This window comes from Leptodactylus fuscus, chromosome 3 (assembly GCF_031893055.1).
Source record: "Leptodactylus fuscus isolate aLepFus1 chromosome 3, aLepFus1.hap2, whole genome shotgun sequence".
Taxonomy (NCBI): Eukaryota; Metazoa; Chordata; class Amphibia; order Anura; family Leptodactylidae; genus Leptodactylus; species Leptodactylus fuscus.
In genome coordinates this window covers 136,081,360-136,100,450 of record NC_134267.1, presented here as the reverse complement: position 1 = coordinate 136,100,450, position 19,091 = coordinate 136,081,360, and the positions used below count along the sequence as shown (strand labels likewise).

General features: G+C 44.3%; 1 protein-coding gene across 1 annotated transcript in view; it reads left to right on the top strand.

Moving 5' to 3' along the window:
* FAM83B (family with sequence similarity 83 member B) overlaps positions 1-19,091 on the top strand; it is a 106,235-nt gene that overhangs the window by 73,466 nt on the left and 13,678 nt on the right. The window contains exon 3 of the mRNA XM_075266671.1: positions 1,829-1,993. Coding sequence (XP_075122772.1) covers positions 1,829-1,993 — 165 coding nt within the window. The remainder of the gene's footprint in view (positions 1-1,828; positions 1,994-19,091) is intronic.

The window sequence follows — 19,091 nt, the reverse complement described above, 5'->3', positions numbered from 1 at the left end:
AAAAAGACTTTGGGAAAAGTAATCACAATGTTATATACCTACTATCCTATATATGTGTCTATGTGCGACAAACCATTGTGGGGTATAGGTACATGTAAATTACAGTCTTGCAAGATGTTTAATAGTATGTTGTGATATTGTTTTTGGCCTGGTTTCATGAGAAATTTGAGGCAAAACCAAACTGGGGAGCAGTCAAGGGTAAAACATCTGTATGTATGGATAGTCCAATAATATCTGACAGGTCAGAGTCTCACCTTTGGGACTGGCAGCTTTAAGAAGAATGTGAGAAAGTCCTCCTGTGTGTCACTAACCTTGTGTCACTAACCTGATGAAGACTCTCTCAGAATATGGACAATTTGGGAGTAAGAAAACTAACACAAAACTGAAGCCCTACCAGTTAACATTCCTCAGGAATTAATGGACTCACTAGAACAGAGTTATAGATTCCAAAGGCAGAACATTAAACACTAAATGATCCCCATTTTCAATTTTCTATAGAATTGGTTCCCTTATCTTCTGGAACTGCCCTGGCATCCATGGCTACTGGTATAAGATACACAAATTAATTAAATTAGTTTTACACTTTCATACACCACTAGACTCAGAGATTTCTTTATTGACTTTGCCACTGTGGGGTATGGGTGAATGCCTCTCTAGATTACATGCTAACAATGGCCCGAGGTCTCATGAGCCATTGATGAAGATCCCCCTTCTACTTACTCTTTATCCTTGCCTTTAATTTTCTCTTAATTTTCACTTAATTATTTACATAATGTAGTGATCTATGTTCTAGAGCCTCTACTTGATTGTGTGACTTTAAGACATTTCTTTCCATAGATTGTTTACTAGATAGATTTTTTTTTCTGTTCTTACTACCATTTGTAATTTGAGAACTCATTAATAAAAAGATAACTCCACCCCTAACTAACCTTACCTATCAGACATGTTTGAGATATCCTGTTGATTCACCATAAACTTTTAAAAAGGAAAACATCATTAATATAACCAACTTAATATGCAGCGGAACAAAGAATCATGAAGTTTTCTAATACTGTTTATAATAATTACTACATTTTAACTGGTTAATGCATTTTTCATTTGTGGCAAAATGAATTCATTACAAGAACAGCTGTGATGGTATTAACTTCAGCAAAACAAGGATTTGCAAACTAGGAAAATACAATGCTGTTTCTGAAATTAAGCGCGATGGGCAGCTGGAAATGGTATTTCAATTTCATCTAATATTGTTTGATTTTGAAAACAATACTCTATAAATCCCTCCGACAATACTTTATTGCTGTTAGATTATACAGATTAGTTGTATTTTTATTATGTAAGAAACAGAAGCCAAAACAAAAATTTAAAAGTTCAACTAAAGGCAATGTCTATCAGGTCTATCCTGTAATGTACTGAACTTTACGAATATTTGTGGAAACAAATTTCACCAAGTTTGCCCTTCTCTACCAGTAGGGTGTTGGATTGCATGGATTTGTTAAACTATATTCAAGACAGAAATGCCTTCATTTTTGTGACATTTGTAGAGGCATAGATATACATATTAAGCATTAGAATTAAAAATACTAGGATTTGGTTAAAAAATTAGAGTAGCCCAAGTCTTTGAGTCTCTTAATACTCTATGCAGTTCACGCTACTCTCAGGGAAACAGTAGGAAGGTCACCAATAAGAATAATAAATGTTTAAAGTATTTCAATTTATTAAAATAAAGTTTCTGTGTCATTGCAATTATTGTGCTAGGGTTAGTTTACTGGCTCTTTTTTTTTTTTTTAGAAAATTACAGGAGAGTAACACAATCTTATTGTATCTCTAGGTGATAGCCATTGTGATGGACATGTTTACTGATATTGATATATTCAAAGAACTTGTGGAGGCCTCAACTAGAGGAGTTCCAGTCTATCTACTTCTTGATGATGTCAACTTTCCACATTTTTTGACCATGGCAGAGAAACAGGGATTACAAGTTCAAAGACTAAGGGTAAGAAGAATACTAGTATAATATTTTACATCTATCTATCTATCTATCTATCTATCTATCTATCTATCTATCTATCTCCTATCTATCTATCTATCTATCTATCTATCTCCTATCTATCTATCTATCTATCTATCTATCTATCTATCTATCTATCTATTATAGATTAAATGATATATATTCTCTATGCCACCTGTACCGGATTGACTCAAAGTAACAGGTGTTTTATATCAATGTAATATACTATATCAGTAATACTACGGTATTTGTACTACTTCTATCATTTTCTCACTAGTAGTAATGAATAGTAATAAAAATAATGCATACTATAACCATACAGAACTCTATCAAATTTAAGTCTAGCATAAACTCTTTTTCTTCTCATTTTTCTGTTTTACATTTTTTCTTCCACTTATCCTAAATATCTTAAAATTTATGCATAAAATAATGTCAGAATGCAGCAGTTTTTAATATGATTTTTAGCGCCAGTTTTATTAATTGGACTTAGCTGTGTGTTATAACTGATACTCACTAACCTCCTCATAAATGACTCTCTTTGGGACTATGTGCCTAGAGGGAAAATGTACGCCAGTTTGTAATGCACTACATTGGCATTCTGTCGCGGCTAACCAAACAGAGAATTCACATAGTGGAAAAGGTTTCCCCTGTATGAACAGACCCTAAGGCTGGCCAAGAGGCCTCTGACTGTCATGGCAACTTCTCAAAAGCGTGCGATCGTGTCATGGGGAAGAGGGGCTGTCATATTGAACCTTTTACCTCTGTCTAATTGCCTAGATGCTGCAGTTGCAAGTGATTATAGTATCTAAGGGGTTAAACTGTTGGCGATCAGCATTATCTGATCTACGCAGTTGTGGCAGGAACCTTGCTATGTGCTCAGTGCGCCTGAATGATCTCCATAAAGGATATATCCATCATTAAACACAAGTTCATGATGGATGTAACTGTCTTGTAGTACTAAGGAGTTAATTCATATAATGGGGCCACCATTCTTCATAATAAAATTCAAAATAGTCAAAAAACTAAACTTTCGTACACCCAGAACTTAACATTCTTTAGTTGCTGTATTTTGCCACAATAAACGATTACAGCTGATAACACCGCATGCAAAAATATCCTGTTCATAAAAAACAAATCTAGATCTCAACACGATAACAGGCATGATATATTAAAACAACAGATCATTTTGATCGCAGAGTATGCTATTGCATACTAGACTAGATCCCAGGGAATGCTTATATTTTTATAATATTCACCATTTGATTTTCTGTGTCCATTTATGTTCTACTGACCTGAGTTATTTGAGAAAAAAATTTTGAAGCTTTCTCTGGCTCTGCCAGATCTGTCAGATCCTGCGCAGCCTTGGCCTTAGAGCTCTTTTACATGGCATTATTTTGGTTAATAGTTTGCTCTATAATCATAAGTAGAGATGAGCGAACAGTGTTCTATCGAACTCATGTTCGATCGGATATTAGGCTGTTCGGCATGTTTGAATCGAATCGAACACCGCGTGGTAAAGTGCGCCATTACTCGATTCCCCTCCCACCTTCCCTGGCGCCTTTTTTGCTCCAATAACAGCGCAGGGTAGGTGGGACAGGAACTACGACACCGGTGACGTTGAAAAAAGTAGGCAAAACCCATTGGCTGCCGAAAACATGTGACCTCTAATTTAAAAGAACAGCGACGCCCAGCTTCGCGTCATTCTGAGCTTGCAATTCACCGGGGACGGAGGTTTCCGTCCAGTTAGCTAGGGCTTAGATTCTGGGTAGGCAGGGACAGGCTAGGATAGGAAGGAGAAGACAACCAACAGTTCTTATAAGAGCTAAATTCCAGGGAGAAGCTTGTCAATGTAACGTAGCACTGACAGGCTCAATCGCCGCAACCCAGCTTTCCCAGGATCCTGAATGGAATACACTGTCAGTGTATTCCCGTATACCCGATATATACCCCCGATACCCGTTCCAACGGTGTGCCCCCCCACCTTCACCCCAGAAATACCCTGCAAGTCCCCTAGCAATAGAATTGGGGCTATATACACCCACTATTTTTGCTACTGCCATATAGTGCCATTGTCTGACTGGGAATTCAAAGAATATATTGGGGTTACGTGCACCCACAATTTTTGCTACTGGTATATAGTGCCATTGTCTGACTGGGAATTCAAAGAATATATTGGGGTTATAAATACCCTCATTTCTTGCTACTGGTATATAGTGCCATTGTCTGACTGGGAATTCAAAGAATATATTGGGGTTACAAATACCCTCATTTCTTGCTACTGGTATATAGTGCCATTGTCTGACTGGGAATTCAAAGAATATATTGGGGTTATAAATACCCTCATTTCTTGCTACTGCCATATAGTGCCAGTTTCTGACTGGTAATTCAAAGAATATATTGGGGTTATAAATACCCTCATTTCTTGCTACTGGTATATAGTGCCATTGTCTGACTGGGAATTCAAAGAATATATTAGGGTTATAAATACCCTCATTTCTTGCTACTGGTATATAGTGCCATTGTCTGACTGGGAATTCAAAGAATATATTGGGGTTACAAATACCCTCATTTTTTGCTACTGCCATATAGTGCCAGTTTCTGACTGGTAATTCAAAGAATATATTGGGGTTACGTGCACCCACAATTTTTGCTACTGGTATATAGTGCCATTGTCTGACTGGGAATTCAAAGAATATATTGGGTTTACAAATACCCTCATTTCTTGCTACTGGTATATAGTGCCATTGTCTGACTGGGAATTCAAAGAATATATTGGGGTTACAAATACCCTCATTTCTTGCTACTGGTATATAGTGCCATTGTCTGACTGGAAATTCAAAGAATATATTGGGGTTACAAATACCCTCATTTCTTGCTACTGCCATATAGTGCCAGTTTCTGACTGGTAATTCAAAGAATATATTGGGGTTACGTGCACCCACAATTTTTGCTACTGGTATATAGTGCCATTGTCTGACTGGGAATTCAAAGAATATATTGGGGTTATAAATACCCTCATTTCTTGCTACTGCCATATAGTGCCAGTTTCTGACTGGTAATTCAAAGAATATATTGGGGTTATAAATACCCTCATTTCTTGCTACTGGTATATAGTGCCATTGTCTGACTGGGAATTCAAAGAATATATTGGGGTTACAAATACCCTCATTTCTTGCTACTGCCATATAGTGCCAGTTTCTGACTGGTAATTCAAAGAATATATTGGGGTTATAAATACCCTCATTTCTTGCTACTGGTATATAGTGCCATTGTCTGACTGGGAATTCAAAGAATATATTGGGGTTACAAATACCCTCATTTCTTGCTACTGGTATATAGTGCCATTGTCTGACTGGGAATTCAAAGAATATATTGGGGTTACAAATACCCTCATTTCTTGCTACTGCCATATAGTGCCAGTTTCTGACTGGTAATTCAAAGAATATATTGGGGTTATAAATACCCTCATTTCTTGCTACTGGTATATAGTGCCATTGTCTGACTGGGAATTCAAAGAATATATTGGGGTTATAAATACCCTCATTTCTTGCTACTGGTATATAGTGCCATTGTCTGACTGGGAATTCAAAGAATATATTGGTGTTACAAATACCCTCATTTCTTGCTACTGCCATATAGTGCCAGTTTCTGACTGGTAATTCAAAGAATATATTGGGGTTACGTGCACCCACAATTTTTGCTACTGGTATATAGTGCCATTGTCTGACTGGGAATTCAAAGAATATATTGGGGTTACAAATACCCTCATTTCTTGCTACTGGTATATAGTGCCATTGTCTGACTGGGAATTCAAAGAATATATTGGGGTTACAAATACCCTCATTTCTTGCTACTGCCATATAGTGCCAGAGTCTGACTGGTAATTCAAAGAATATATTGGGGTTATAAATACCCTCATTTCTTGCTACTGGTATATAGTGCCATTGTCTGACTGGGAATTCAAAGAATATATTGGGGTTACAAATACCCTCATTTCTTGCTACTGGTATATAGTGCCATTGTCTGACTGGGAATTCAAAGAATATATTGGGGTTACAAATACCCTCATTTCTTGCTACTGCCATATAGTGCCAGTTTCTGACTGGTAATTCAAAGAATATATTGGGGTTATAAATACCCTCATTTCTTGCTACTGGTATATAGTGCCATTGTCTGACTGGGAATTCAAAGAATATATTGGGGTTACAAATACCCTCATTTCTTGCTACTGGTATATAGTGCCATTGTCTGACTGGGAATTCAAAGAATATATTGGGGTTACAAATACCCTCATTTCTTGCTACTGCCATATAGTGCCAGTTTCTGACTGGTAATTCAAAGAATATATTGGGGTTACGTGCACCCACAATTTTTGCTACTGGTATGTAGTGCCATTGTCTGACTGGGAATTCAAAGAATATATTGGGGTTACAAATACCCTCATTTCTTGCTACTGGTATATAGTGCCATTGTCTGACTGGGAATTCAAAGAATATATTGGGGTTACAAATACCCTCATTTCTTGCTACTGCCATATAGTGCCAGTTTCTGACTGGTAATTCAAAGAATATATTGGGGTTATAAATACCCTCATTTCTTGCTACTGGTATATAGTGCCATTGTCTGACTCGGAATTCAAAGAATATATTGGGGTTATAAATACCCTCATTTCTTGCTACTGGTATATAGTGCCATTGTCTGACTGGGAATTCAAAGAATATATTGGGGTTACAAATACCCTCATTTCTTGCTACTGCCATATAGTGCCAGTTTCTGACTGGTAATTCAAAGAATATATTTGGGTTACGTGCACCCACAATTTTTGCTACTGGTATATAGTGCCATTGTCTGACTGGGAATTCAAAGAATATATTGGGGTTACGTGCACCCACAATTTTTGCTACTGGTATATAGTGCCATTGTCTGACTGGGAATTCAAAGAATATATTGGGGTTATAAATACCCTCATTTCTTGCTACTGGTATATAGTGCCATTGTCTGACTGGGAATTCAAAGAATATATTGGGGTTATAAATACCCTCATTTCTTGCTACTGCCATATAGTGCCAGTTTCTGACTGGTAATTCAGAGAATATATTGGGGTTATAAATACCCTCATTTCTTGCTACTGGTATATAGTGCCATTGTCTGACTGGGAATTCAAAGAATATATTGGGGTTACGTGCACCCACAATTTTTGCTACTGGTATATAGTGCCAATTTCTAACTGGGAATTCAAAATGCGCAAGGCTCCCGGAAAGGGACGTGGACGAGGCCGTGGGCGAGGTCGGGGGAATGGTTCTGGGGAGCAAGGTAGCAGTGAAGCCACAGGGCGTCCCGTGCCTACTCCTGTGGGGCAGCAAGCATTGCGCCACTCCACAGTGCCAGGGTTGCTTGCCACATTAACTAAACTGCAGGGTACAAACCTTAGTAGGCCCGAGAACCAGGAACAGGTCTTGCAATGGCTGTCAGAGAACGCTTACAGCACATTGTCCAGCAGCCAGTCAGACTCTGCCTCCTCTCCTCCTATTACCCAACAGTCTTGTCCTCCTTCCTCCCAAAATTCCCAAGCTTCACAGAACAATAACCCCAACTGTCCCTGCTCCCCAGAGCTGTTCTCCGCTCCTTTCATTGTCCCTCAACCTGCCTCTCCACGTCACGATTCCACGAACCTAACAGAGGAGCATCTGTGTCCAGATGCTCAAACACTAGAGTCTCCTCCATCTCCGTTCGATTTGGTGGTGGATGACCAGCAACCCACCCTCATCGACGATGATGTGACGCAGTTGCCGTCAGGGCATCCAGTTGACCGGCGCATTGTGCGGGAGGAGGAGATGAGACAGGAGTTGGAAGAGGAAGTGGTGGATGATGAGGACACTGACCCGACCTGGACAGGGGGGATGTCAAGCGGGGAAAGTAGTGTGGATGTTGAGGCAGGTGCAGCACCAAAAAGGGTAGCTAGAGGCAGAGGCAGAGGTCAGCAGCTTAGGCGAAGCCAGGCCACACCCGGAATCTCCCAAGATGTTCCAGTTCGTACCCAGCCCCGAAAAACTCCCACCTCGAGGGCACGTTTCTCGAAGGTGTGGAGTTTTTTCAAGGAATGCGCCGAGGACAGATATAGTGTTGTCTGCACAATTTGCCTCTCGAAATTGATTAAGGGCTCTGAGAAGAGCAACCTGTCCACCACTTCAATGCGCCGTCATTTGGAATCCAAGCACTGGAATCAGTGGCAGGCAGCAACGGCAGGACAAAGGCCGCCTGCCGTTCACGCCACTGCCACTGCCTCTGCCACTGCCTCTGCCTCTGCCACTGCCACTGCTGACTGTGCTGGCGATGCACTCCAGAGGACGAGCCAGGACACCACTTCATCTGCCTCCGCCACTTTGTTGAACTCTCCCTCATCCTCCCCTGTTCCTGTCTTATCTCCTTCTCCTGCACCATCAAAGGCACCATCAGGCGCTTCTTTACAACAACCCACCATCTCTCAGACATTGGAGCGGCAGCAGAAATACACTGCTAACCACCCACATGCGCAAGCCTTGAACGCCAACATCGCTAAACTGCTGGCCCAGGAGATGTTGGCGTTCCGGCTTGTTGAAACTCCCGCCTTCCTGGACCTGATGGCAACTGCGGCACCTCGCTATGCCGTCCCTAGCCGTCACTACTTCTCCCGGTGTGCCGTCCCCGCCTTGCACCAGCACGTATCACTCAACATCAGGCGGGCCCTTAGTTCCGCGCTTTGCACAAAGGTCCACTTGACCACCGACGCGTGGACAAGTGCATGCGGACAGGGACGCTACATTTCACTGACGGCACACTGGGTGAATGTAGTTGAGGCTGGGACTGCTTCCCAAACTGGCCCGGTGTACCTCGTCTCCCCGCCTAACATTCCTGGCAGGGACACGAGAAGAACACCCCCCTCCTCCTCCTCCTCCTCTACCGCCTCCTCCTCCGCCACCGCCTCCTCCTCCGCCACCGCCTCCTCCTCCGCTGTTAGATTGACCCCAGCTACGAGTTGGAAACGTTGCAGCACTGGCGTTGGTAGACGTCAGCAGGCTGTGCTGAAGCTGATCAGCTTGGGGGACAGACAGCACACTGCCTCCGAGGTGAGGGATGCCCTCCTCGATGAGACGGCAATATGGTTTGAGCCGCTGCACCTGGGCCCAGGCATGGTCGTTTGTGATAACGGCCGGAACCTGGTAGCAGCTCTGGAGCTTGCCGGACTCCAACATGTTCCATGCCTGGCCCACGTCTTCAACCTAGTGGTGCAACGTTTCCTAAAGAGCTACCCCAATGTTCCAGAGCTACTGGTGAAAGTGCGGTGCATGTGCGCCCACTTTCGCAAGTCGACAGTAGCCGCTGCTAGCTTAAAATCTCTCCAGCAACGCCTGCATGTGCCACAACACCGGCTTTTGTGCAACGTCCCCACACGCTGGAACTCAACGTTTCAGATGTTGAATAGAGTGGTTGAGCAGCAGAGACCTTTGATGGAATACCAGCTACAAAACCCTAGGGTGCCACAAAGTCAGCTGCCTCAGTTTCACATCCATGAGTGGCCATGGATGAGAGACCTTTGTGACATCCTACGGGTCTTTGAGGAGTCCACAAGGAGGGTGAGCTCTGAGGATGCGATGGTGAGCCTTACAATCCCGCTCTTGTGTGTTCTGAGAGAATCCCTGATTGACATCAGGGATAACTCAGATCACACAGAGGAGTTAGGGATAGCATCCGATCCGTCACAGCTGGAGAGTAGGTCCACACATCTGTCCGCTTCACTGCGTTTAATGGAGGAGGAGGAGGAGGAGGAGGAGGAAGAAGAGTTGTCCGATGATGTGATGGTGATACAGGAGGCTTCCGGGCAACTTCGAATCGTCCCATTGTTGCAGCGCGGATGGGTAGACATGGAGGATGAGGAGGAAATGGAGATTGAACTTTCCGGTGGGGCCAGAGGAGTCATGCCAACTAACACTGTGGCAGACATGGCTGAGTTCATGTTGGGGTGCTTTACAACCGACAAGCGTATTGTCAAAATCATGGAGGACAACCAGTACTGGATCTTTGCTATCCTTGACCCCCGGTATAAAAACAACATCTCGTCTTTTATTCCGGTAGAGGGGAGGGCCAATCGCATCAATGCTTGCCACAGGCAATTGGTGCAGAATATGATGGAGATGTTTCCAGCATATGACGTTGGCGGCAGGGAGGGCAGTTCCTCCAGTAGGCAACCAAGTTCTCACCGGTCCACACAAACGAGGGGCACACTGTCTAAGGTCTGGGACACCTTGATGGCACCCCCTCGCCAAAGTGCCGCCACGGAGGGTCCTAGTGTCATCAGGCGTGAGAAGTATAGGCGCATGTTGCGGGAATACCTTTCCGACCACAGCCCTGTCCTCTCCGACCCCTCTGCGCCCTACACGTATTGGGTGTCGAAGTTGGACCTGTGGCTTGAACTTGCCCTATATGCCTTGGAGGTGCTGTCCTGTCCTGCCGCCAGCGTCCTATCTGAGAGGGTGTTCAGTGCAGCCGGTGGCATCATCACTGACAAGCGCACCCGTCTGTCAGCTGAGAGTGCCGACCGGCTCACTTTGATAAAAATGAACCACCACTGGATAGAGCCTTCATTTTTGTGCCCACCTGTGTAAAGCACCCCAACATGAAACTCCATGTCTGTACTCAACCTCTCCAATTCTTCCGCATCCTCATACTCATCCACCATAAGCGTTGCACAATTCTGCTAATACTAGGCTCCCTCCACCCTGATTTCCCCCAACTCTGCTGGTTAGAGGCTCCCTCCACCCTGATTTCCACCAACTCTGCTGGTTAGAGGCTCCCTCCACCCTGCTTTCCCACAACTCTGCTGGTTAGAGGCTCCCTCCACCCTGCTTTCCCACAACTCTGCTGGTTAGAGGCTCCCTCCACCCTGCTTTCCCACAACTCTGCTGGTTAGAGGCTCCCTCCACCCTGATTTCCACCAACTCTGCTGGTTAGAGGCTCCCTCCACCCTGCTTTCCCACAACTCTGCTGGTTAGAGGCTCCCTCCACCCTGATTTCCACCAACTCAGCTGGTTAGAGGCTCCCTCCACCATGAATTGGTCCAAACTGGGGGTTTTTAGAGGCTCCCTCCACCATGAATTTGCCCAAACTGGGCTGTTTAGAGGCTCCCTCCATCATGAATTGGTCCAAACTGGGGTTTTTAGAGGCTCCCTCCACCATGAATTGGTCCAAACTGGGGTTTTTAGAGGCTCCCTCCACCATGAATTGGTCCAAACTGGGCTGGTTAGAGGCTCCCTCCACCATGAATTTGCCCAAACTGGGCTGTTTAGAGGCTCCCTCCATCATGAATTGGTCCAAACTGGGGTTTTTAGAGGCTCCCTCCACCATGAATTGGTCCAAACTGGGGTTTTTAGAGGCTCCCTCCACCATGAATTGGTCCAAACTGGGGTTTTTAGAGGCTCCCTCCACCATGAATTTGCCCAAACTGGGCTGTTTAGAGGCTCCCTCCACCATGAATTTGCCCAAACTGAGCTGTTTAGAGGCTCCCTCCACCATGAATTGGTCCAAACTGGGGTTTTTAGAGGCTCCCTCCACCATGAATTGGTCCAAACTGGGGGTTTTAGAGGCTCCCTCCACCATGAATTTGCCCAAACTGGGCTGTTTAGAGGCTCCCTCCACCATGAATTTGCCCAAACTGGGCTGTTTAGAGGCTCCCTCCACCATGAATTGGTCCAAACTGGGGGTTTTTAGAGGCTCCCTCCACCATGAATTTGCCCAAACTGGGCTGTTTAGAGGCTCCCTCCACCATGAATTGGTCCAAACTGGGGTTTTTAGAGGCTCCCTCCACCATGAATTTGCCCAAACTGGGCTGTTTAGAGGCTCCCTCCACCATGAATTTGCCCAAACTGAGCTGTTTAGAGGCTCCCTCCACCATGAATTGGTCCAAACTGGGGTTTTTAGAGGCTCCCTCCACCATGAATTGGTCCAAACTGGGGGTTTTTAGAGGCTCCCTCCACCATGAATTTGCCCAAACTGGGCTGTTTAGAGGCTCCCTCCATCATGAATTGGTCCAAACTGGGGTTTTTAGAGGCTCCCTCCACCATGAATTGGTCCAAACTGGGGTTTTTAGAGGCTCCCTCCACCATGAATTGGTCCAAACTGGGGTTTTTAGAGGCTCCCTCCACCATGAATTTGCCCAAACTGGGCTGTTTAGAGGCTCCCTCCACCATGAATTTGCCCAAACTGGGCTGTTTAGAGGCTCCCTCCACCATGAATTGGTCCAAACTGGGGTTTTTAGAGGCTCCCTCCACCATGAATTGGTCCAAACTGGGCTGTTTAGAGGCTCCCTCCACCATGAATTGGTCCAAACTGGGGTTTTTAGAGGCTCCCTCCACCATGAATTGGTCCAAACTGGGGTTTTTAGAGGCTCCCTCCACCATGAATTTGCCCAAACTGGGCTGTTTAGAGGCTCCCTCCATCATGAATTGGTCCAAACTGGGGTTTTTAGAGGCTCCCTCCACCATGAATTGGTCCAAACTGGGGTTTTTAGAGGCTCCCTCCACCATGAATTGGTCCAAACTGGGGTTTTTAGAGGCTCCCTCCACCATGAATTTGCCCAAACTGGGCTGTTTAGAGGCTCCCTCCACCATGAATTTGCCCAAACTGGGCTGTTTAGAGGCTCCCTCCACCATGAATTGGTCCAAACTGGGGTTTTTAGAGGCTCCCTCCACCATGAATTGGTCCAAACTGCTGGTTTTTAGAGGCTCCCTCCACCATGAATTTGCCCAAACTGGGCTGTTTAGAGGCTCCCTCCATCATGAATTGGTCCAAACTGGGGTTTTTAGAGGCTCCCTCCACCATGAATTGGTCCAAACTGGGGTTTTTAGAGGCTCCCTCCACCATGAATTGGTCCAAACTCGGGTTTTTAGAGGCTCCCTCCACCATGAATTTGCCCAAACTCTGCTGGTTAGAGGCTCAATCCACCCTGATTTTCAAAACAAATGTTGGTGCCAACCTCAACTTACTACAAGGGCCAAATTCACTGCTGGTGACAAGCTCTCCTCACTGCCTCAAGTGCCAAATACACATGTTTCAAGGTGTTTTCCTACTGTCAGAGAGGTGGTATTGAGTGTGTAAAGTGTGTAGTTGTTAGGCTGTGATGTTGGGGTATTAGAGGGTCTTTGGTGTGTTAGATGCCCCCAGACATGCTTCCCCTGCTGTCCCAGTGTCATTCCAGAGGTGTTGGCATCATTTCCTGGGGTGTCATAGTGGACTTGGTGACCCTCCAGACACGGATTTGGGTTTCCCCCTTAACGAGTATCTGTTCCCCATAGACTATAATGGGGTTCGAAACCCGTTCGAACACACGAACATTGAGCGGCTGTTCGAATCGAATTTCGAACCTCGAACATTTTAGTGTTCGCTCATCTCTAATCATAAGCTAAAATAATAATTGAACATACACACAGAAAAATGAAAGATTTTGCAGAGCTTCTGTGTTTCGGAATAACTCCCAGTTCTGGCTGACATGCTGTTGTTAAATACTGACCACATTACTGCCATGTGAAAGTGACTGTGTTTTAATTAGCAAAATGACCAATTACGAGGAGAAGGGTTGAGAGGGACAAACATATATCTACTAGGTTATTACTTTCTGGTTCTCTGTATTAGTTTGTTTTATTGTCATGATTAGAGATGAGCGAACACTAAAATGTTCGAGGTTCGAAATTCGATTCGAACAGCCGCTCACTGTTCGAGTGTTCGAATGGGCTTCGAACCCCATTATAGTCTATGGGGAACATAAACTCGTTAAGGGGGAAACCCAAATTCGTGTCTGGAGGGTCACCAAGTCCACTATGACACCCCAGGAAATGATGCCAACACCCTGGAATGACACTGGGACAGCAGGGGAAGCATGTCTGGGGGCATAAAAGTCACTTTATTTCATGGAAATCCCTGTCAGTTTGCGATTTTCGCAAGCTAACTTTTCCCCATAGAAATGCATTGGCCAGTGCTGATTGGCCAGAGTACGGAACTCGACCAATCAGCGCTGGCTCTGCTGGAGGAGGCGGAGTCTAAGATCGCTCCACACCAGTCTCCATTCAGGTCCGACCTTAGACTCCGCCTTCTCCGGCAGAGCCAGCGCTGATTGGCCGAAGGCTGGCCAATGCATTCCTATGCGAATGCAGAGACTTAGCAGTGCTGAGTCAGTTTTGCTCAACTACACATCTGATGCACACTCGGCACTGCTACATCAGATGTAGCAATCTGATGTAGCAGAGCCGAGGGTGCACTAGAACCCCTGTGCAAACTCAGTTCACGCTAATAGAATGCATTGGCCAGCACTGATTGGCCAATGCATTCTATTAGCCCGATGAAGTAGAGCTGAATGTGTGTGCTAAGCACACACATTCAGCTCTACTTCATCGGGCTAATAGAATGCATTGGCCAGCGCTGATTGGCCAGAGTACGGAACTCGACCAATCAGCGCTGGCTCTGCTGGAGGAGGCGGAGTCTAAGATCGCTCCACACCAGTCTCCATTCAGGTCCGACCTTAGACTCCGCCTCCTCCAGCAGAGCCAGCGCTGATTGGCCGAATTCCGTACTCTGGCCAATCAGCACTGGCTAATGCATTGTATTGGCGTGATGAAGCAGTGCTGAATGTGTGTGCTTAGCACACACATTCAGCTCTACTTCATCGGGCTAATAGAATGCATTGGCCAGCGCTGATTGGCCAGAGTACGGAACTCGACCAATCAGCGCTGACTCTGCTGGAGGAGGCGGAGTCTAAGATCGCTCCACACCAGTCTCCATTCAGGTCCGACCTTAGACTCCGCCTCCTCCAGCAGAGCCAGCGCTGATTGGCCGAATTCCGTACTCTGGCCAATCAGCACTGGCTAATGCATTGTATTGGCGTGATGAAGCAGTGCTGAATGTGTGTGCTTAGCACACACATTCAGCTCTACTTCATCGGGCTAATAGAATGCATTGGCCAATCAGCGCTGGCCAATGCATTCTATTAGCTTGATGAAGCAGAGTGTGCACAAGGGTTCAAGCGCACCCTCGGCTCTGATGTAGCAGAGCCGAGGGTGCACAAGGGTTCAAGCGCACCCTCGGCTCTGATGTAGCAGAGCCAAGGCTGCACAAGGGTTCAAGCGCACCCTCGGCTCTGATGTAGCAGAGCCGAGGGTGCACAAGGGTTCAAGTGCACCCTCGGCTCTGCTACATCAGAGCCGAGGGTGCGCTTGAACCCTTGTGCAGCCTCGGCTCTGCTACATCAGAGCCGAGGGTGCGCTTGAACCCTTGTGCACACTCTGCTTCATCAAGCTAATAGAATGCATTGGCCAGCGCTGATTGGCCAATGCATTCTATTAGCCCGATGAAGTAGAGCTGAATGTGTGTGCTAAGCACACACATTCAGCACTGCTTCATCACGCCAATACAATGCATTAGCCAGTGCTGATTGGCCAGAGTACGGAATTCGGCCAATCAGCGCTGGCTCTGCTGGAGGAGGCGGAGTCTAAGGTCGGACCTGAATGGAGACTGGTGTGGAGCGATCTTAGACTCCGCCTCCTCCAGCAGAGCCAGCGCTGATTGGTCGAGTTCCGTACTCTGGCCAATCAGCGCTGGCCAATGCATTCCTATGGGAAAAAGTTTATCTCACAAAAATCACAATTACACACCCGATAGAGCCCCAAAAAGTTATTTTTAATAACATTCCCCCCTAAATAAAGGTTATCCCTAGCTATCCCTGCCTGTACAGCTATCCCTGTCTCATAGTCACAAAGTTCACATTCTCATATGACCCGGATTTGAAATCCACTATTCGTCTAAAATGGAGGTCACCTGATTTCGGCAGCCAATGACTTTTTCCAATTTTTTTCAATGCCCCCGGTGTCGTAGTTCCTGTCCCACCTCCCCTGCGCTGTTATTGGTGCAAAAAAGGCGCCAGGGAAGGTGGGAGGGGAATCGAATTTTGGCGCACTTTACCACGCGGTGTTCGATTTGATTCGAACATGGCGAACACCCTGATATCCGATCGAACATGTGTTCGATAGAACACTGTTCGCTCATCTCTAGTCATGATTTATTTATAGGTATTTTTTAAGTCTATTAGTATTAGTAGACCTTTTCTTTTGTCTTCTGCACTTTGTAATTAAAGAGGACATTTCACTACCTCAATCAGTTTCTTAGCATCAATTAATAGATGCCACTTCACTGATTCTGGCACAGTTGGATATTTTTCTCTAGCTCTCACCAATCCTGAGCAATCAATGCTATTATATTTGGTGCCCGATATTCTATTTAGAGGCAAGGAGTGTGATTCTGTGATTCTGAGCTCTGACAATGGCTACCACTTATTGGGTCTCTGAATCATGCCCCCCTACCTGACATTGCCCTTTGGACATTACAAAGCTTAAATAGCACATCAGGCACCAAAACTAAATGTGTTTATTTGCTTGTGAAAGGTGAAGGCTAAAAAAAAATTCCAACTGTGCTGGAATCAGTGGAGCATGTGCTAAAAACTTGTATTGGTGGAGGTGGTGAAAGGTCCCTTTTAACTTAACAGAAAAAAGCAGGTTCTTCTTTGATCCCATTCAGTGAGAAGTGAACATGCAATGCAGACAGGCTTCCTGTTTTGAAAAAAAATAAAATATATATATATATATATATATATATATATATATATATATATATATATATTAGTTTGTATTATTTTAAATATTTTTGAGAGATAAACACAGGTTACAATACATGTTTTATACACTTTTGTGTGTCTATTATCCTGCACTATTTCAATAATTGTAATTTTCTAATAAGTTTAACTTGATTGACCATCAGGACATCTCTATTTTATGCATATAGATGGAAGAGCATTCCTGACATTTCATCTAAGAAGGGATACCATGCCATGTATAGTACAATGCTAAGGGCTAGTTCACACGTGAGTATAAGGGGAGGTTTTTGACAGCGGATTTCGCGTCCAAAACCTCCCCTTATAATGGTGGTCTATGGAGACCGCCGGGCTTCTGTTCTCCGCTAGCGGCGAGCTGCTGCTAGCGGAGAAAAGAAAGGACATGTCCTTTCTTCAGGCAGAAGCCGCGCTGTCTCAGTCGCGCGGCTTCCGCCCCCCGCAGCTCCCTCCTATGTCGGCTCATTAATTTGAGCTGACAGCAGAGGGTTAAGCCGCGACAGCGATGGTCGCGGCGGGCGGGTTTTGACAAGAGAGAGACGCGGCTCGCCGCGTCTCTCTCTGTGTCAAAACCCGCGCGGGCAGTTCACGTGTGAACTAGCCCTAAGCAAGGACCATGCCCAAATGCATAAAGAAAATACTGCTACTGTCACACTTTATGCATCTGTATAGGCATACAATTGTAGACATCTAGATAAACTTCTGTATCAATGCCCCCTAATAAAACACGAAACATTAAATGATGTGTGTGCTTGGATGGGAGACTAATGTTTTATTATGATTTTTTTCTAAAACTTTATTTAAGTTTTTTCACAGTATCTTTTAGTCTCCTTAAGGGACTTGAACTTGTGATCTTTTGATCTGTTACTTAAAGGGATATCCCCATGAACATGACTATTTAAATTTGTAGATAATTAAAAGTTAAACATTTTTGCAGGGTTTCCAGGGGGTTAGGAGTAGATCCCCATCTGTGAATACACAGTATGGGAGATCCTGCAGCATAAGACCCAGTAGTGGCCGATCTACAAAGTCTTTATATTTGTCACTATGTTAAATATAACCAAACTTCACTATCTATGATTATGCACAAGATAACTCATTATGAAAAATGTCAGATTACTGATTTATTCCATTTGTTACTTGGACTAAGGTCAGTAATTCATGATTTACAGTAAAATTAACTAACCTGTCTTGTTTTTCACAAAAATTCTGCATAACTTCTAACAGCAAATAATTATTTCAACCGGTGCATGAGACATAAATAAGCTATTTTTCAGCCATCAACAAGACTCAGCACACATGGTGACAGTAATTGGTGTCTGGATATTGTGTAACCTGTCAGAGCCTCCTGGGGTGTTTTGTTGCATTTGAAATGTAAAGCAATGTTTTGTGAGTTCTGATTTATATATTAAGACAGTATATCATTTTAATTCTATATTACATATTTTTTATCCTCATATTGGTGTACCCTACATTTTACGTAAATGTAAAATTGTATTTTACTATTTTACTATTGAGAGTAGAAAGAGTAACCTAACTTTTTATATTTGGTATCTTTATGGTTAATTTTGTAAGAAGAATAAAGCCCTTAACTGGCCATGGAATGAATAATAGACTGAGAGGACAGTAAAGCAAAGTGCTCAGTTCTCCATGTGACATTAAGGTTTGGACTTTGTAGTCTTAAAGGAAGAGTATCCAAGTAATCTTGAGGAGAACTGCTTCTGATATCTATATTAATCCCTTCCCGCTCTGCGCCATACTATTACCGTATTATATGATGCGGCTATATACGCATTAGAGAGAATTGAGGCGAATACTTCTATGAGGGTCCGTTGTGGACTGTCCTTGTAAGGGCAGGGGTATTTGGGGTGTGGGACCACTTAGACATTTAATATAGGGCTAGTGGAAGACAGCAGCTCCGTCTGGCATGGGATTGCTGGTCCCATTGCTTCTATCTAGACGTGATGACTCTTTACAGGATTGCTGGTCCCATTGCTCCTATCCTGACGTGATGACTCTTTACAGGATTGCTGGTCCCATTGCTTCTATCCTGACATGGTGACTCTTTACAGGATTGCTGGTCCCATTGCTTCTATCCTGACATGGTGACTCTTTACAGGATTGCTGGTCCCATTGCTCCTATCCTGGCGTGTTGACACCATTTATTATCTCTCAGCTTGGTCTTCCGCTTGATTCCTGTATCATTTGAATTTGGGATGCATATTTTTTGTGTTGAATTCCTTTTTTTTTTTTTTTACACCCTGTCATAACGCTATGGCGGACTTGATTTGGTGAATTTATTGAGGTGATGGCATGATATACAAGTGACTATGTTTTCTTGCCATTCAATATTTTGGATATTCTTGGATATTATGTTTGTTTATTTTATTGTTTATA